Consider the following 21,997-nt stretch of genomic DNA (forward strand, 5'->3'; position numbering starts at 1 on the left):
GTTATCTTTATGCAAATGATCCTCTAGTGCTTGTTCTTGAAGTGCAGCAAGAGCTTGTTTCTCCCATGTTTTATGATTTTTCCCCCCTAATTTATCTTGATCAGATTGAAGGGCCTTTGATTGTAGAATTGATTCAGAATCGAATTGAGCGTTGAATTGACATTGTTTACAACCATGTTTGTTGAACTAGCAGAATTATCAGTTGAGGAACTTAACTCTAGATGCCATAAAAGAATTCTTGCTCATGGACTTGTAGAGCAAAAAGAATAACACAATAAAAAAAGAAGAATAAGAAATTGAAATGATCTGAATTGAACTAATCTAATCTCAGTTGAATGTACAAGATAGTATTTATAGTCAGTGTTAACAAGTAAAGACCTCTTCTAAGTTCTAACCAACCACAACAACTCTAGCTTAACTAATTCCTAGCACTGCCAAAGTTCAAGATTTTACATCTTTATCTTTGCTCTACAAGTTTCTCTTCAAGTTCTCAACTCAAATAAATCTTGTGTCGTGATGTAGCTACAACATTAATCAAATAATTCTATATAACTTATCTTACACAGAAATATTTCCGCCAGATAAATAATACTAATTAGAAAATCAAGTGAGGTATATGTCACTAATGTTGTCATCTTCTTCGGTTACGGAACCAATTTTTGAAATAATGGTTCTTGGACTGTCCATATTTTTCCAGCTACTTCCAAAAGAGGCTTCTCCAATAAATGTTCCTCCTCTTACAATAATCTGATTGTTGTTGTCGTTATTATTCTCATTCTCTTCTTCCTCAACAGTTTTGATTTCTGAAATGGAATGAGTTGATATTTCTTCCTCTTGTGTTTCACCTGTAGTACTCTCTTCCTCTTCTTCACCGCTTCCACTAGCCAAAGGTAGTGGAAGAGGGTGCATTGTGTTTTCATTACATTCTCTTGAATCACCTCGGTTGCTTAGATTCTCTTTTATTGAAGATTCACTTTTTCTGGAATGTAAAGAAGCTAAGTATTTGCTTGAAGTTGAATTGTTGTTTGAAACTGATTGTTTGGCCCTTTTGTGCCAACTTTTAAGGCCTTCAGTTACGCGCTCTGTGAATACAGCACTCCTCATGCCAGAACCCATCTGTTCGTTTAAAAAAATGAAAAAATAATTCATAATTTATTATATTAATTTGTATATATTGTACGATTTAATTATGAGTGATACTATATGATAACAGTTAATCTTGGTGCAATTAATTAAATTAATTTTTGAAGCAATTAAGGAAATTGTATGTGTCTAGTTACCTGAGTAACAAGAGCATAAAGGGGTAGAGTGACATAACCACAGAGGATCTGCACAGTTACGCCCATGATAACACGTATGGCAATGCTTTCTACTTCTCGATTAAAGCATGATCTTGGACCGAATTCATACTGTTATTTGTTAACAAAATTGTTTAGAAATTTCAACATCTCTTTCATGATGAGTAATAATCTTAGCTAATTAAATACTTACCCAAGTCCAGGCAAAGAATGCTAGTTGAAAGGAGGTCTGCCATCAATCACATTCATTTAAAAGCATCAGCATATTTATTTATTTAACTCCAAAATCTTTTTGTTTTCTATTCTTAGCCTACAAAAATGGATTGGATCCCTCAGTTTTGTTTTGCAATGAATATAGTTAAATGTCATGTTCACCGTATAGTTTCTTTTTTCACGTGTTTTATTTCGGTTTAATTTAAGGATTATGAAAATATTAAGTGATTAATATTTTTTTATATTTGTTTTATATTTGAATCAATATTAGCTAATTCTTCATTTAAATATTAGAGAAATATCTATTATACATTTAACTTGTGTCCACTGAGCAGAATCAACGAAGGTGTAGATTGAATCATCAATGATGGACTATAGGAATGTGAGTGAATATTTATATGTTTTGAGAATTGTGAGTACCTGAAGAAGGATGAACTGAATTAAATAGAGAAGCCATTCAGGTCTACCAAACCAGAAATAGTCATCGTTGGGTTTCACAAGAATAGTTCCTTTGATAACTGCCTTTTCCTTCACACTATCCACGCACATGTTCGTTATAACCACTTGCAGTTTTGTCCCGCCAATTATAGCAACCTTCATAAATAATAATCAACAAACCAAACATGACACAAGAAATAAAAGGAAAAAATGTAACTCAATACAACGAACCATACCACAAGGGGAATAAATGGAAGCCAGTAATGATTATAGAACTCTGCACATTTAATAAAAATAGAGAGATACATAAATATATTTGAACTTTGAGGCAATGATAGTTTATCACAACATATAAATTTAATTCCTTTTTGTTAAATTTTTTGGTGAAGAGCAGAATATATAAAGATAATATTATATGTGAAGTTGTTGTGTTGAAATTGATGTTACATGATTCAAGAGTCACTCTATTTATAAGGATATTACCAGCTAACCTCATAAATATTCATCTACTAACTACTAGTCATTACTAACTTAACTTCCAACTATTAACGACTCTAATAATATTGTAATATTTTTTTCTCTTTTATAAATCTAGAACATGGGAGACACAAATTTCCTGTTCATTTATTCATGTATTTGTATTTTATCTTAGTTATAATAATACGTTTCATTAAGTTTTTTCTTTTAAAAAAATACATAGATAATAGAAATAAAGAAAAGATTAAAAAAAGTTATATTTTTTGTTTCTATTCTAATTGTTTTCACTTTTTAAGTAAATAAAAGATTAATATATTTTTTAATTTTGTGTCTGTCACATTTCTAAGTAACTATGGAGACATAATTACTGTGTCATCATACCATGAGCAGAGAAGAATATGAAAAGTATGGAGAAAATCCAGATCCAAGACCTGAAAGAGCATCAAATGATGAGTTGATTAATTGACACTTCTAACAATAATAATATGCTTAACTATAAATGCTGATCTAGCTGAAATTAAAATGTATATTGCTGAGTAACAATATATAGATGAATGACAGTGCTGCTTTTATAGCGTGTGATCCTAGTTTGTTACCTGATTCGAACAATCTTCTCAAAATCCTGATCATAAGTACGGGAAAGAAACTTCATGAAGTTGAAATTGCCCCCTACAGAAATATTAGCCTGCAAATTCATAATAAAATTTACATTAAAATTGGTATAAATTTTGAAGAGTCACGACATGCATTCATAGTAAATTAGAAGTTGGTTTAGATGATTCACTTACTGCAATGAATCCATTTCGGAGAGTGAAGTAATCATCTTTTGAGACTGACCTATAGAATTGCCTCAAAAAACAAACCTATTAAGCACGGTTTGGTTTTAATTAGTATAATGAATAATAATTGGACTTAAAAGTGACTTTCCCAATAATCACTATTCCATAGAAATAGTAGATGCTTGATAGTTGATATCATGAAGTAGTATTTTTATGATTCATGATAAAGCATCACCATAAATTAATATAAAATAAGTGAGTCACAGGAGTAATATGAATCAATCAAAATAGATTATTTAAATGTAACGAAGTTAATCACAGATTTAGATCAACTAGTGAAGCTGTTACTTAGCACACAAGCAACCGATTCTGTTTTGCCATGTAAACTGAATTAACAGAAGCTGTTATTGCCAGTTATAACTAACTCCTTGTATATATCACATTGAGTAATGTAATTCAATTCACAAAATTCACAATTCTGCAGTTTTCAGGTTTCATGTAATCAATCACTTTCTCTTCTCTGTTCTTAGTATAGTTAATTTAAATTTTAACCAAAATATCGCTAGTCTTTTGGATTGTGTTTAGTAAATAAATAAAAATTGTATCCTTATACGGTAGCTTTAATCAAAAGTTAAGGACGTTTTTTTAAAATATTTAAAAATATATATTTTAAAGTTAATTTGTGTTTATTAAAATTAAAAAAAATCTAAAGGAGTCCTATATACTCATACTATTTAGATTTATTCTTAATTAAATTATTGATATCAAATTTTATTTATAACTAAATTTTTCATTAATTTACATCTATTACAGTTACTTTAAATTTTAAAATTTATTTTATTAATATAATTATTAGTTATATTTATTAAAAAATATTTTTAATTTAATTTATGAAATATAGAGACTACGGTTTTTAAATTTTATATTTTTATTGATAAATTAACAAGCCGCCTTTCAAATTTACATACCATCCAAAGTAAGGGAGAATAATTACTCCAAAAGTTCAAATGACGCTTGCCAACCGATGTTTGACGGGTATATTGGAACCTACTGGAATCTGCACACACGAATTTTAATTTATTTATTGACTAGCTAAAAAACCTAAGAACATTATAATATATATACTGATAGCAAACTTAACAAGATTGGTTTCCATCACAGTCTGCAAACTTCACTCTTCATGATTCCATTTTACAATTAGGATGAGATTAAGAAATAGACAACAAAAAAGAAAAGGGGGATAAGAAGTATATAATAAAGCAATAAATTAAATTAGATTACCATGAGCTATTTGGTATTCAAGTGTTTGAGTCTCGTTCTCCCATTTTTTCCATCTTCTCATCTTTCACAAATAATTAAAACAAAATGTTAAAACTAAAGTATTATTATTATTATTATTATTATTATTATTATATATTAAATTTTTAAAAAATACGAAAATTAATTTTATAAGTTAAATGTGTCTATAATTAATTAGGTCTATCATGTAATAATATAGAGAATAACTTAGAAAAGATTAGTCTGTGAAAATATTTTATTTTTAATTTCTTTTTTCATTTAAATGATCATATTTTAGAAAATGAGATTGAGTTGTCAAACTTAATTTTATTTCCAAAATTAATAAAATAAGTTAATAGTTAAATTAGTCTTTTAAAGATGATACGTTCTTTAAATTCGTTCTTAAAATATTTTATCAACTAAATTAATCTTTTAAAAATTATAAATTAATTATTTTTGTCCATCAACGATAATGCAAAATGTTCATTTACATAATACATGACACCTAATATATCTAATTAGATTTTGAATAAATATATTTATGAAAAATTATCAATTTAGTGTCATTAGGTTATATTAGGATTAGGGTTTATATAATTGAAAAAATGATTAAATTGATTGATTTTTATAAACATATTTGTGTCTACTTGGGTATGAGCGGTGTTATATATGTTGTTAGTTAACGTTTTATATCATCAATCATTAATGAAAACTATTAATTGAGTGACGAAATGACAAAAATGATTAATTTATAATTTTTAAAAAAATTATTTAATTGATAAAATTTTTAAGGACGAATTTAAAGAATGACTCATTTTTTAAGAGCTAATTTGACCATTAACCTGATAAAATGTGTAGTTGATGAACTTTTAAAATGAATTTTAAATATCAGACTTAAAAATATCATTAAAGGATAAACATTATAAATATACTTTATTTTATAAGTTACTTAAACAACTAAAAATAATTTATAATTTCATTATATTGCACAAGTTTAATTTGTTAAAAAATCGATTAAATTTAAAAATAAATATATTTTTTCTAGATCAACTTTAATATTTATATACAAAAACGTTATTATTTGGATAAGGTAAATGAACTAAAATTACAATAAAAAACTAACAAATAAGGTATATATTTTCAAATTTCACGAAATTTCAAATACCAAGAAATTCACATGCCTTAATTGAATTTCCATTAATTATAAAATTTTTCATCTGATTGAAATAAAAATATTAGTTGCATTTATAAAAAGGTTCAGCCAATAATGTACAAAATTTAAGTTTCTAATGTATTTTTTATTTATTAAAAAAAAATAAAACATGTTTACTATAATAATAATAATAATCTTAACATATACTTTTAAAAAAATATTTATAAAATTCTTTACATAGGTAAGGTAATTTAATTATTTCCATCAGTTTGTTTTTTCTCTCATTAAATATAGTTGACTTTCCTTTTTATTCATTTTTAATGAGATAGAGAAAAGGAGAAATCAAAATGTTCTCATTATAGTGAAATTTTTGAAATTCCTTATATTATCTAATTGAATTTTTTGTTAAAATTCCTTAACTCTTATAAATTCTTTCAGTTAAATATCTGAACAAAATGTTATTTTTCTTCAATTACTACAATTTAGTTATGCAAGAATATTTGTTCATTCTACTAGTAATTTCTAAAAGATTGAATGTAATTTTATTTGAGGTAAATAAATGATACGGACCTTGGCCATTCCAAGACACATTGTTAGAGTGCAGGACGATATATGAAAAACCGCCAGAAATACGATGAAGATATTTAATTGTTGGATTCCATCATCCGAGATCAGACTAACCATGCCCTGAAACCCTCAACCGATCATAGGGTCATATAATAACAATAATAATTAAAAAAAAATTAATAATGATGATATATAATGATACATATATCATATTCAATTATTCATATATGAATGAATAATGTTAATTGTCAACGCCATTTGTTGTAAACGAAAGCTAAGTCAATGCCATTGTTGTTTAATTTAATGAAGGAAGAAAGACTTTATTTAAGTGTATGCGTGGACAAGAAAAATAAAAAGAAAAGCCACTATTATTCTATATAAATTCTGTTCTACTATTATTGACGAATAGTAAAAATTTGCATTTTAAGAATACTTGTCTCATTTTTATTGGTCGTCACTATAATTTCTTAAATTAAATTTTTTAACTTTTAAAGAGTGATATTAATTATTATTATTATTATTATTGAAAAATGTGACGTATATATAGTATAAAGGAGATTAATTAGTTAAAGAAGTAATCAATGCATGTTGTAAGCAAGAAAAAGTAAAAAATAAATGCAGTTTCTGTGTATACGTGTGTGCATATATATTGAGATTAATTATTTTAAGAGGATCCTTAAATTTGGAAATTAAAAAAATTTATTAAAAATATAAAAAGTTTAAATTTTTAATACATTAATTTTTCTCGTTAAATAAAAATATTTAAAATTTTTTACTAATAATAAATTTATCGCGTGCTTTTCGCTAAACTCTTATTTTTAAATAAGAGTAAAATTAAAAGTAGTAAATTCATGTCATGTAATTCTATGTAAATACTGAGGATGAAATCATAAAAGTTATTAAAATATCATTTAAACTAAAATTTTCATGCAATATAATTAATATAATATTTGAATTTGGATGTAATTAAAGTTCTTTACTGAGTCTCTCACCTTTGATTCACAATAGTTGACCTCGTTTGCTGTTGCATTTAATGAACGTCCTTTTTCTTCTCCAAAGTCCCAAGAAGCTACCTCTTCTGTTAAGCTCCTCATCAATGGTGGGTCGCTACATGGTAGGAAAGAATTTGCCACAGCCTCTCTCACACAGATTTTGGATAACGGTATTTGTTGCGATATTGTCAGAAGAAACGATATGAATCCATATTTTATCATCTCTATATCATTACGAGTTAATAATTTAATAATAATAATAATAATAATATGTGCAGCGCAATATGTTATTAAGAAATTCTTTATCTTCGAAAAAAAAAATAACAATAAAAGCAAGGTGCAACTACATATTATTATAGACCAACCTGTTTTGATCTTAGCCAAAGCCTTCCCTAGGGACCTTCGATTATTTTTCTTCAAAATCTGAAGCATGGTTGACGATGAATACAAAAATCTGGTTAGGATTAGATTCTGAATTTATTTATTTATTTATTGAGATATTTAAATAACACTTGATTTTCAAAAAAGAAAAACGGAGAGAGTATAATATCAAATATGTATAAATTTTTTGGTATATAAGTTAATAGTACCTAATATAACCTGATAGATAGACATGTATAGCATAATATTAATTTCCTCCAAATTAAAAAGAAGAGTCTAGATTAATTATTATGCTGAGTATTATTGTTATTATTAATTACCGCACTCAATTTGTGTAAACCAACTTCAATGGACAGAGATAACAAAATAAAGAAGAAACAGCAGATTGAGACAGCCCATGTTGGTGTTTCTTCAAGGGTTCTTTGCTCTTCTTGTTCCCCCGCCGCCATGTTGAAGATGAGTTCTTATTGCTTCGAAGAAGAGCTTCTTCTCTTCTAATCTCTTTATCCCTTGAGAGAAGAAAAGAGAACAATTCCTTGTTTGTGTAGTGTTTGTACATTTATGATATATGCATATATGATGATGCTTATACCTTAATGTAAGAGGAGGAGGAGGAGGATTAGCCTCAATATTAGAAGGTTGATGTTGTTTTTATAGAGAAGAATGCTTGGTTGGTCACAATACAATATGGGAAAGTCGTCACCGATTAGCTAGTAGGAAGAATATTAAATTAAAAAACTATGTCTATAAGCAACCTCATATGCTCGCAAATTTGTGTTTTAGTAAATGTACTTCATTTGTCTACACACTACCACAATAATAAAAAGAAATTTATAGACATCTAACGATAATAATTATTATTACATAAACAACAATATATACTTTATATCATGAATCCATAAAATATAAAAAAATAAACCCAAACAAAAATCATTTTTTAATCCAAAAATTAAAGAGCGTTTAACAACACAATTTAAAGTGCTTATAATGAACTTTTGCGTTAAGCAAAAGATGAGAAAAAAACACTAAAAAAATATTATGAAGATGAAGTGATAGAAGATAAATGATGAGAAATAAAAAAATTTCCAAAGACAAGTAGAAGAAGAGCAAGGTAAGAAAGACATAGAAATGGAGATGAGATGTGGTATGGCAAGAGTTATCAAAATAGTGACAAAAGAAAATTTTAGTGAAATTAAAAAAAAAAATCGAAGTTAGAAAAAGGAGTCATAATGATGGGACACAAGCGTATAAAAAAGACACAGATAATTTTTTTTTTTTTAAGAGTAGTTCTTGTATGCAATATTTGAAAAATATAAGATATCTATCAAGGAGATAAAAATGACAATAAATAAAACAAGAACAAGAATATTTGAGGATCTCTATCAGTCTTTAGATATGAAAGAAAGATAAAAAAGTATATATAAAATCACAAAAAATAAAAAAAACGAAAAATTTAAATTAAATCAAATGCATTAAAGACAAAAAAAAAATGAGATTTTGGTATAAAATTAGAGCATTGACGAAAGTAAGGGGGTCTTTATGATCTGATATAAAAATTCGACCAAAATTCAATTGATTTTGGTTAACTTAGCTTGATTTCATTTGGATTTAGTCAAACCCAAAATAAAAAAAATCTAACTCAGTTAAACCATTCAACTAGATTAGAATCAAAGCTCGAGTCACTCGATCCAACTCGGTTGAACCTAAAATTGGGGAAACATTTATTAGATATCAATTGGTAAATTTTACTATTTATTTGTTAATTATTGATTGAAGGGTTTCAAATTGTTTATGCAAATTTCAAGTTACATTACTTTTTTTTTTTTTGTATAATTGTCCCAGTCCGATTCAGGCGATGATCGACGCTAAGCAAAAGTTCTCTAGCAAGTCTATTTACTGTATAATTCTTAAATACTAATTCTTTTCAAAACACATAATGTAAAGTTGCATTATTATATAGCACAAATATGAGTTTGTACAAATATATAATACTATCAAATATGAAAGATTCTGTGTGTGATATATGGAATATTAACTAAGAAATTCAAAGGTGTAGTACAAATTACATTGTCCTTGGAAGATAAAGGCTTATCAAAAAGTCGACATCTAGAGACAAAAGGATTAGGGCTTTGATCTATATCTGTATCTAAAAAATACATAAAGACGACGAAGTGAGTTTTGTAAGTGAGTGAATAAATAATATATTTGTAACTTATATAAAAAATACAAATTATATCAAAATAAATCATAAGTTTAATATCCATATAAAAAGAGAGTTTATAATTTTAAATTTAATATTACACATCGAGCATCTCTACTTCTAAAAATAACTTTTTTTTATTTAATGTGTCAAAACAGAATAACAGATATAACATGTACTTCCACATTAAGTTAATATATATCATCCTTACTAATTGAAGTTTGAGCGGAATGCATCTACGACTAATATCATAGTCATTAGCTATAATTTTTTAATTAGAACCTCCCAAAATTTTTCAAACATATGGAATTATTCTATATTTACAAATACCAAATCTGATAACAAATAAACAGATGTTAACTTTGAATAATATTTGTATTGTATTTTAAAACGAATAAAAAACATATTTTTAAATAGTGAATAATATGAATTAATAAAAACAAGTACAAATAGGTAAATATTAACATACGGTATTTATAAATAGTAAAATACATTATTTATAAATAGTAAAATATAGTATTTACGAATAGTAAAATACAATATAGTAACATACAGAAAATAATAGTTTGGCAAAATATTAATAATAATAAAAAATAACTACAGACATAATATCTACTCATAGATTGATTCTAAAAAACAGACGGTCGTTTTGATGTATTACCTATAGTCCTATACTTTGTTCGGTATAATTTTAGCACTATTTGGAGTTTAATAAATGTGAAGATTAGATATTTTTTTCTAACTGAAACTTTTCTAAAAGAGTTTTTCTAAAATAAAAGAATAATATTCAAAGAAAAAAATAACATATATATATATATATGATTTTGGTAGTGCGAAGACATGAGGGAGACAAAAACATATTAACAGGGGAAGTGAAAGAGAAAGAAGAAAAAAAAATAAAATATTTGATACGGGTTTCACATATTTTTTATTTATTATAATTATTAATAATATAATACTATTATAATCATGTGAATCTCACTTTTATTATTATTTAAAAAAATATTTTTTTTCCTTTGATATTATGTAAACTGTGAGATTTTTTTATTATTATTATTATCACAATAATTAAGATTTTAATGATGATTGTTGCAATCTTGTAATATAATTTTGGGTATGTAGTAAGCTTGAAACAAAAATATATAATCGACACTTGATACAAAAGATCAAAATCTTTATGGATAGAATACTCTTGTTTTATTGACAAACTCAATTGATCATTTTTTTTTTGACATAGTTCTCGCTTAGTTTTGATTTGGTATAGTTGTGATTTGATCGGACCAGAACATGGATCCTAATGGAACAGATTTAACTTTATCGGAGTACAGTGATTAAAGAAACATGCCATGAATAAAGTGACACCATAGTGTTTGTAGGATCATTCTGAATATATATATATATATATATATATATATATATATATATATATATATATATATATATATATATATATATATATATATATATATAGGTAATGTAGGAATAGGTAAATGGGTAGGTACTCAGGGATAGAATTTGTAGAATACAAAAATGATGCAAGGAAATTTGTTCTCCCCTCTCGTTAACACTTTGTTTGGATGTAAGATAGAAAATGCGAGAAAAGAAAATGGAAGAAAAGAAAATGGAAAGAAAGAAAATGAGAAGAAAAGTTAGTTTTTTTAATATTGTTTGGATGAAGAGAAAATGAATGGAAAGAAAGTAGAAAAAAAAAATTTTATTTGAATAGAAGAAAAAGTAAAGAGAAAGAAAATTATAACCAAGTAAAATTACATTAATAGTCTTATTTATATTATATGTAAATTATAATATATTAAAATATTTAAAAAAATTAATAAAAAAGTGATCCTAATTGTATTTTAAAATTTTAATGTATTATCATTGTTAATAATAATATTTTTTTAAATTGATCTTTTTTATTTTCCATTAAATGTTATAAATTTTGCTTTATATTATAACTATGGGCATATTAGTAATTTTACGTTTATTTTAGAACTTTCGGTGGTTTTCTTGGCAGGTTTGGAAAGAAAACTTAAATGTGGGCTCCACGCCATTGTTTTCCTTTTCTATCCATTTTCTATGCTCTTCCAATCAAAGAAAAACTTCATTTTCCATCAATTTTCTCTCGGTGCATTTTCTTTCCTTCTCATTTCTATGGATCCAAACACAGTGATAGTTATGGTATTAGTGGTCTAGATTTTTTATTTAAATAAATAAAATAAATATTTTAATTACTGAATAAATAATTATAAAAATTATTATCAAAATTCGTTCTCTAACATTATATAAACGAGATAAACATGCACGTATTTCATTTACTGCGTGTACTCTTGAAAACTGCATTGATGCATTCCGACAGATTTATTGTCATATGTCCAAACTGTCGATCGCTATCGTAGTGTTATAGCCGTATCTTTTTTGTTGAAACGAGCAGCCCAATCTGCCATCTCTCACGAGAAACCTCTCAAGGCATCCATGTACCACTCGTACTCAACCTTGCTTGGACTATAAACGGCGTTTATAAGGTATCGCTTGCCCTCGGCTCACTTAAAACGAGACATGAAGTTTGCTGCCATATGTCTAATACAATAAACATGGAACACCCTTGGAGGTTGTCAACCACTATCATTGGTCCTGAGTGCAACCATGCCTGTGATCTATCAGAGATAATCAACTGGCCTTCCTGTGGGGTGACATGTCGTCTCAGATTAGTAAGGAAGAACGACCATGACTCTGTACTGTCGGACTCCACAATTGCAAAACCAATAGGAAGGATATTGATGTTGTCGTCTTGTGCCACTGCAATAAGAAACACACCACCGTATCTGCCATACAAATGTGTGCCATCAACGAAAATAAACGGCTTGCAATGCTTGAAAGCCTCAACACAGGATGGGAAAGCCCTAAACACTTTGTCAAAAATGCTATAGTTGCGAACCAGAAGGTGCCCATCGTATTAAGGTACGACCCTGAGCTCACAAATAGTTCTGGGATAACAACTCTGCAGTGCCTGCAGTAGTTTTGGCACCTTGTTGTATGACTCCTCCCAATCCCCATATATCTACGCAATTTTCTTTTTTTTCGCCATCCAGACCTTTCTGTAGGAGGATTTGAAGTGACAGCTCTACTGGGCTGCACCTTACAGGATAGGGATGCTGACGGATGGGTTGGACTGTATCAACGGCAAGATGACCTTGCAGATGCGGCTACTATCCAATTGTCGATGGTCTTGAGACATGGTGGGTGTCAGACAAGTATGAGCTCCACCAAGTCTTCGGACCCCCCTAATGAAATGAAACACCGTTGGTTGGAAACTACTCAACATATAGCAATTAAAAATGAGTAAATACGCCTCAATTAAACTTGAACTCACCAGTATCCGAGGTTCTGTCGGAGGAAAACATGGAGACTCCATGGACATTCATTTTTAGTTTGACGGCAATGCACATGGTACTTTAATCGGTCCGATTCGACCACTCGGTACTCAGCATTTCTGTAAATACTGTAGTTCTTCACACCCTGTATTATTGCATCTCAGCATTTGAGTCTGTGGCCGACCTGAAATTCAACCTCATCGTCTAGGTTGTAATCTGCTTCTCCGGTGTTGGAAATAGGAGATTTCTCATGCATGGCATCTAGATCCAATGTATGATAGTGCCTTGATACATTTGATAGCACCAAAATTGGGTGGCGGGGGGAGGGCAAAAACATAGCGCACCGTTGTCTCAGCCGGTGTCTCCGGTACAAACTTCTCCTCCTCATCATCCTCAGAAGAATCACTATCGTTGCTATTCGCAACGTACTCTTCATCGGAGTCTTCCTTACCCACCTCCATGTCTTCCACTGGTATGGCAACATGAATCGGTGGTGGTGCAAGAGGTGGGTCATCCTGCACAAATATCGAGTATATAGAACCACCACCACCAACATCACCAACCTCGGCGAAAAGCTCAATCACTTGTTCCGCCATGATTCTCCCATAGATGTCGAACATGAGTCACACATGCTTGTCACCGAGGAGCCGAAATAGTCGAAACTGGAAAACACCATTACCCATCGGTGTTAGCAACCTATACCCCACCCTTCCGATCTCTCTTCTCCCTGTGCCACCAAGATTGCTCAATATCAAACTTTTCAACTCGAACAACGAACTTACGTGCCAAGTGCGCAATAGTAACGGATTCTCACACTCAAATATCACCCCATTGTCGCTGTTTCTCATATGACAATTGGGGTACACACAAACAACTACATATCTATTATTACTGGACATTTTTTCCTACTTTTTGTAAGAAAAACGGGAGAGAAGAAAATATGAAATGTATGTGGAGAATGCCAAGGGTTGCACATCTTTTTATAGCAGTTAAAAATTTGTCTTACTGTATCTCATTTACACTATAAATACATTAATATAACACATATCGCGTTTACAGTGTAAACGAGATAAGCATGCACGTATCTCGTTTACATTGTAAACGAGATAAGGCTGGGGAATAGATTTTGATAATAATTTCTAAAATTATTTATTTCAGTAATTAAAATATTTATTTTATTTATTTAAAAAAAATCCTTAGTGGTCTAAAATAATGAAAAAAATACGAACAAGATATAAAATTTATGAAGAAAATTAAAGCTGACAATCAAAACATAGTATTACATACGCAACCTTCTGTGCGTACAACAACATCAGATGCACAACTCTCAAGGCATACACATCGTTCTCGTTCGTGCAATAACAGCCTCCAATGTATACATAGAAGTCCTGCATACACAACACCTTCCATGTATGCAACAATAGAAACACATGACTCGAGCAAGTTGAAACATTTTGTTTCAAAAATTCTTGTTACTAATTTACATTTTGTTTGAAATTTTTTCAGATAATTTTGTGATAGATTTTGAATAGATATTTATCTGTTAGATTTCTAACTATTATGATATTGTTATTTGGAAAATATATAAAGTTGAAGACATCGAAGCCGAAGTTTGATGTGTATTATTTCAAAGAATGTAATACTCATCGAAAAAGGATTCATCGAGAAAAAGAGGTAAGATTGATCGATAAGTCCTATTGAAAAAGAATAATAAGTGAAGATAATTGATGGCAGTTACTCACGCCGTACAAGAGGTGGAAACTGTTATTTAAAAATTAATGCACGTGGGAGTTATATTTGAATTTGATTGGTCAAAGATTTTTATAAATAGTTGAAGATTTGAAGAAATAGTGGTTGGAATCTTATATCAGAAAATACTCTCGCACACTCATATCCGTAGCAAATTTCTGAGTCTGCTTAGAGCTTTCTTTTTTGTAGGGTTCCTTTCATTGTCTTTTATTTTTAGTTTAACTTTCTTGTAATCTTTATTTTCTTGTAAATTTACTTTTCAAGCAAGTTTACTCTTTTTGTTTTCTTTTAAGATTTAGCATCTTATATTTGATTTCAAGGTCTTTCGATCCCATGGAAGGTCATTTTCTACTTTCTTTAAATTAAATGTTATTTTATTCATTTTTAATCATTTTACTTTCAACTTTATTTGTTTTCTTTTCAGATTTTCTTTTATTAATTTAACCAATTGGAATAACCTTTGATGCACTTTCGAAAAATGGTACTCGTAAGAGGAGTAAATTTCGCTCACAGATTAATAGATATCGAACCACTAAAATTTGTGTAAAATATGTAAAACAAATATATTTTAGACGAATTGCAGGCAAATTAATCAATATCAAGATAATATATTTCAGACAAATTTCAAACGAAAAAATACTTCATTTTAGACAAATTTCAAAAAAAAAAAGTATTTCATTTCAGACAAAATTTCTAACAAATTTAGTCAAATCCGAATGTCTAATACATTTCGATCTCCGGCTCCCTCTCAACGGATCTTCACAGCAAAGCAGACCATTGGTGGCACATCCATGGCGACCTTGACTCCCTCCGATCAAACCTGCTTTGACAATAAACGCTTCATGGATTTCCATTCTGTTGTGTGTTCTATGTCGTTGTTGTTACCCCCATTGTTGTCCTCTACTGTTTGTTGTTGTCCTCTGTCCTCGTCGAATGTCCTCGCAGAGATGCCCATTTGGTTGCTGAAGAAACTGCAACTCCCAACAGCAGATTTGGCGCTGCTTCTGCTCTTTGTTTGGAAGATCGTTCAATGCTTCCTATCTCATCCTCGGCGCAACTGCGTGATGCTTCGCTCATCGTATAGTTCTGCCTCGTCTTAAATTACCAACCCACTTTGAACACACATAGTCATTTCCACGCCGCGTCCCTCTTCTTCTTCTTAGCTTTGGATAATTCTTTTTCTTACCTTTAAATGTTTCTTTCTCCTAAATTTTAGATAATTTTTTTTTCTTATATGTTTTGGATGTTTTTTTTCGTTTTGGATGATTTTTTTAATAGTTTTAGATATTCTTTTTCCAATATTTTTTAGATGTTTCGTTTTTTTAGGTTTTGCATGTTTCTTTTTGTGATATTTTTTTCTGTTTCTTTTTATTAGAAATTTTTATAATGATTTTTTAAAACAATTTTAGAATTAATTTTGAAATTTTTAAAATAATGTTGAATTTTTAAAATTTTTAAAATGATTTTAGATTTTATTTTTTTCAGAGTTTAGATTTTTTTTATGACAGTCTAAATTTATATTCTTTCCAAAAAAGTATTTTGTTTTTTAAAAATTACTAGTTGACTTCATTTCTTATTAGTTACTTAATAAAATCATATTTTCAATATATTTTTCACCTAAGCTTTAGCATGAAAAAAGAGAAGTAGGATGAAAATATAAAGTAAAAATAAAATCTCATCATAAAAATTGGCTGATTGTTGTTGGCTATTAAATATTGACTCTTTAGTTGATTACTTATGTAAATCATCATGTCTCCTCAAAAAATATTTATTAGCAAAAGCAAAAGCATGTGAAGATTCTAACAAACAGAAACGGGATACAATTAATCCTAGAACTACTCCTTCATAGTTCAATATGAAAAATTCTAATGCATTTTAAGAAAAATAAAGTCATCTGTTTTATATAACTAATTGTTTGACATCTCAGACATGAAATTATTATTTCGAGTTAGTTTTTTAAAAAATTTCATTTAATATAAAAATAATAAATTCACATGTTACATATAAAACGATAAAATATACAGAACAAACAATTTGATTTATTCTTATAACAACCTCAAAGCTTTTGTTTCATATATCCTCAAAACCGTACAGGGATACCGTACAAAAAGCGATATATATATATATATATATATATATATATATATATATATATATATATATATATATATATATATATATATATATATATATATATATATATATGCCTACTTTTGTTGACTCACAGCCGTCCACCAACAACTTGATGTGTTCATCGAATCAACCCACCAAAACATCGAACGTGTCCGACTTAATAGCCCCAATAGGCCAATATATTGGCATTGATCATATGACTAGCAATTATCATATAATATTAGTTTATTTATTCTGCATATTTTTATAATTTTATTATATTTTTAATTAATTTTTGTATATTTTTTATTTAAGTTTTTATACTATATAATTATTTTTTTAATTTAATCTCTTATAACAAAAATATTTAAAATAATAGAATATTATATAAAAAAAACGAATATTTTTTCCATTAGAATAAAAGAGCTAATTGAGGATATCTCCATATTTCAAAAATTTCAAAAAAATTCTTGTTATTTTGTCCCACATATAGTCTTAGCCCTAAGTTCTTTATTGAGCTCCCACCGAATCCACCGCATGGTCCGTGTCTCCTCCGTTAGGCGTCCCTCACGTACTCGTCACCAACAGTCTCCCGATGAGTGCTTATGTGCTCGTTGTCCCTCCGTTGGTCGCCTCGCTATTGTAGAGCTCAGCAAAACCCTAAAAGAAGGAGAGAGGATTCTTGCCCTTATGCGGAGATCCAATGGAACCTTCTGAAAACCCATTTGCATCAAAGCTGGCTATAACCCCTCCCCCCCCCCCCCCAAGAAGAAGTCACCATTTATGAAATGAACCGAAATTACATCAGATTTGAGCTGGCAGTCATATACATTCAATCAGTAAGAAAGCACATTTCAATTCATTTTTGTATGCAAATGAACTTAATTAAATTAAGAGATGAACCGAATTTCTTAAAGAATGACAAATTTGGTGAATACTTAACAGTAATATCAAGTGAACCTAACTCAATTCACAAATGAATCGAAATAAAACTAAGAGATAAACTGAAATTACATCAAATTTAAACTGGCGGTCAAGAAAGCTCAATCATCAATAAAAACAAATCAAATTCTTCATCAAAAAATTATTTAAGAAATAAAATATTTGGCTTACCACAATATATTCGGCACACAGTATATTTCTTCATCAAATCTGCGACATTTTCTATTATTGAAAAGCATACACATTGCAGAGACGACATATAGGACAAAAATTTATTAGATACATGGGAATAAAACTTTTCAAAAAAATCATTAATGTTAATGTAATAACCGAAGAAGAATTTACCGTATTTTCTACATCTTGTTTGGGTCTTAGAGACAAGAAGTGGAATTTAGTCCCCTAGCCTCTAAATACGCTTTGTGGTCCAACATGAATATTGTATCATACTCATTGGTTGAATCATCTTTGTAAACCTTAACTTGTGTCATCAACTGATAACATTTCTCTCTCAACTCCTCTGTTATTTTATTTTCTTTCACCGGAGTCTTGTACCTTTCAGAAGTGCTCAAACTCGGGTCTACACTTGTTTTCTCAGCAAATTACAATGCTGCTATCAACCCAGCATCCATCACGCCTCTACTAACATTTCAAGTTTTGTTACTGTGGATTGAGAGGTCGAGGGACTTGGTTCAGAGGTCGGAGAACTTATGCCAAGACTGAAGAAAGGTGCACCAAAGTCATCTTTCCAATGACGAGGACGGAGAGAAATGCAACATGACAGAGGAAAGTTTTGAGTAATAACAAAAAAGCATTATGATATAACATCAAAACTAATAAAAACAATTTTAAGTAGAACTTACATATTATTAAGTGGAGCTTCTTGCTCTGTTTGCCTTGCAGAAGATTCTTCGCAGGCCTGGTGTTGGAATTCCGGAGGGCGGCTATATTAAACAGAAAAGAGTTCAATAATGAACCGAAATTACTTCAGATTTGAACTAGCAGTAAAAAAAATTCAATCATCAATAAGAACACATCGAATTCATTTCTGAATTCAAATAAACCTCAAATAAACTAAGGAATAAACCGATATTGCAATTATATACCATCAAAAGTAATAAAATTGATTTTAAGTAGAATTTACACATTAAAATGAGCTTTTTTGCAGGCTTGCTGTTGGGGTTCCGGAGGGCAGATGTATTTAAACAGAAAAGAGTTCAATAATAAAACAAAATTACTATTATATACTATCAATACTAGTAAAAAAGATTTTAAGTAGAACTTACACATTAAGAGGAGCTTCTTGTTCCGATTCTCTTGTCGGAGTTTCTTCGCAAGCCTGGTATTGGGATTTCGGAGGGCAGCTGGATTAAACAGAAGAGTACTCAATAATGAACCGAAATTATTATCATATACCATCAAAATTCATAAAAAGAATTTTAAGTACAACTTACTTATTAACAGAAGCTTCTTCTATTTGAGTTTTCGAAGGGACAGAGATAAGTATCTTTTGATGTTTTATTATCTCTTCCACAAGAGAACTTATAAGAGCCATTGCAATAGGAACTCTAATGAAGATAAATAAAAAAGAAGTTAATGTTGGATTATTAGAATAGGAATTGAGAAACTGAAAGGTGCATATTGATTAGAATAGGAAAATAGGTTGAAAAACTTACATATCCAAAGGTTGAGATTGAGTTTTTCTCGAATCACAAGAATTTGTTATTGAGAATCAGGTGTTATGCTACTGATAATTAAACAAAAATTCCGTATTATTAATTAAACAAAAATTATTACCTAAATTAAAAAGACCAATGTAAGTATTTGAACTTACATAGTTGGAAGTTGTAAACTCTGTTTTTCTTTTTTTCATGCCGTTTCTTTCTTCTAAAAAATGTAATCGGAATTTCAGAGGTATTTTTTCTAATAAAAAATATACCAAATTAAAATCATCAACCAAGATTAAAAGCAGAGGATTAAAAACACATCAAATTCATTTTTGGATTGAAATGAACCTCAATTAAACCTAAAAATAAACCGAAATTACTTCATAATTGAACCTCAAGTAAACTCTATTTTTCATAAAATTTTTTGTTCTAAAAATTATAACAAAAAATTTCAGGGGTATTTTTTCTAATAAAAAAAGATACGAAACTAAAACCATCAACCAAGATATTCTAATTAAAGGCAGAAGATGTAAATAAATGTTAAAAGGAATTACTCAGTATTTCTTGGTGCATTTACAGACGGTGCCAAGTTCGTCTGTGTTTGTAACACATGTTCAATTTCGCTGCCTAAATTTACAGTCGGTAGTCTAAGAAAGAAAATAAATATTATTCAGTGAATCCAAAGAAATTATATGAGGTTTTAAGAAAAGTTATCAGAGAAAGAAAAAGAACTTTATATAAGAAACTTAATTTAGGTCTGCGATAATTCATATCACGCGTCCGTTGAGTCACATTTATCCGGAGCAACATTTGTTTTTTAGCTCCATCATTTTTTCTCTTCATTCTTTTTTTTGTTTTCTTTTTTCAACACTCGTCTCCTCAACTTGTTCACTTCTGAAAATTCATATGATAAATTTTGACTTAAAACCAGGATGAACTTTAATTAAAAAAATAAATAAATCGAATTTATTTTAAATTTAAACAAGTAGTCAAATAGAGTCGATCATCAACAAAAATACATCAAATGTGTATTGGTGACAAATATTAGAGTTGTAACTAACTTAATAAGCACACATGAACAATTTTCAGCAAATCTAAGTGAAACTAAACTAAATAAACCTCAAATAAACGTAGAAATGAACCGAAAATAATTATTTTTGAATCTTACTTGTCTTCAGATTTAGTTTTGCTTTTCGAATTCGTCAAACAATCTTTCTTTTTTTTTTTTTACCACCCTTTGTGGTTATTTTCTTTCTTTTTTTTTGCGGCGTTTTTTCGATTTCATCTTCTCTGCAACAGAATAAGGGATAGTGAAAAGTATACTTAGATTCAGAAAAACTGTCTTCTTCCGAAAACGAATGCAAGATGACAATTTTCTTTTTTTTCTTTTTTTTATTTTCCTTCTTTTTTCCCTTCTTTTCTTCTATCTCTCCTCCCCTCAATTCTGCTCTTTTCACAAGTCCCTAAAATATAAACTTATTTAGTTATCAAAGTATTTTTAGAAGTATGTGAACCAAAATTTCAAGGAAAATAAGCTTTTTTTATTTACCATTTCATTAATTGTTTCAAAGCAATCCACTCCACCAACCTCCTCCATGTTCAATACGCCATCCATGGTGGCCTAGGCACGTCATCTACTTCTGGTTGAGGGAATTTCATTTTATGAAAATATATTAATATTAAAATGAAGACACAACCATCAATCAAAAGTTTCTTTCTTGCTCTTTGTATTTTGATCCCCTTGATTAAGAAGCTCAGCACATAAGACGCCTAATTCCATCGTCAGACGGTCTTCACATGAAGCGCAGGCAACTTATGGACCAAGGAGACTGTGCTTATTGTTGTCGGCAGCAAGAAGTATTTCTGGATGAAGACGAAGAAAGTCCTATTGAATTTCAGGGTGTTTCCTTCTCTTCAACACTCATATCAATGACAGATTTTGTCAAAGATGCCAACGTAGCACCTTTGAAATTGTCAATAATCTCCTTTTGTTCCTCATTCAATTTGTTGTATTTAATTTTTTCAAAAAAACGATCCTCTATAATATTTTAATATAAATAAATCAGTCAAAATGAACCTCAAATTAACTAAGGAAGGAATTGAAATTACTTAATGAATAACAAGAAGATCAAAAAAGAAAAATACAAATGTAAAAAATGAAAAGTATAATACTACCAAAATTTATGCCCAGTGCATCTCTTATCTTGAGAGGGGTTATGTAGATTTTTTTATAGAGACTGTCCAAGAATTCATAATAGACAATAAAGCAACGAATCAATTCCCTTGAGAATTTGTGAGAGACCTTCAATTCCAGGATATGTATTAGTGCACCGAATTCCATTTCTTCAATAATAATTTTCTTTTCTACACTCAATTCTTTGAA

At 29.1% G+C, this 21,997-nt stretch overlaps 1 protein-coding gene across 3 annotated transcripts; it reads right to left on the reverse strand.

The window, feature by feature from the left end:
* Positions 1–296: 296 nt before the first annotated feature.
* LOC112789853 (MLO-like protein 9) lies at positions 297–8,203 on the reverse strand. 3 transcript variants are annotated; one of them, XM_025831943.3, is made up of 14 exons: positions 7,897–8,203; positions 7,561–7,618; positions 7,196–7,419; positions 6,207–6,323; positions 4,487–4,547; positions 4,174–4,262; positions 3,215–3,289; positions 3,023–3,111; positions 2,808–2,857; positions 2,186–2,226; positions 1,932–2,105; positions 1,492–1,527; positions 1,281–1,409; positions 297–1,116 (listed from the first exon to the last, which is right to left on the reverse strand). In XM_025831943.3, exons 1-14 carry the CDS (start codon positions 8,023–8,025, stop codon positions 604–606), a joined length of 1,785 nt encoding a protein of 594 aa, XP_025687728.1. In that variant the 5' UTR covers positions 8,026–8,203; the 3' UTR covers positions 297–603. The 3 variants fall into 3 exon arrangements, with proteins under 3 accessions (XP_025687728.1, XP_072088676.1, XP_072088675.1); XM_072232575.1 differs by having other exon boundaries at positions 7,196–7,310; positions 7,897–7,972; XM_072232574.1 differs by having other exon boundaries at positions 7,196–7,339; positions 7,897–7,960.
* Between the last annotated feature and the right edge of the window lie 13,794 nt (positions 8,204–21,997).

This window comes from Arachis hypogaea, chromosome 3 (genome assembly GCF_003086295.3).
Source record: "Arachis hypogaea cultivar Tifrunner chromosome 3, arahy.Tifrunner.gnm2.J5K5, whole genome shotgun sequence".
Classification (NCBI taxonomy): Eukaryota; Viridiplantae; Streptophyta; class Magnoliopsida; order Fabales; family Fabaceae; genus Arachis; species Arachis hypogaea.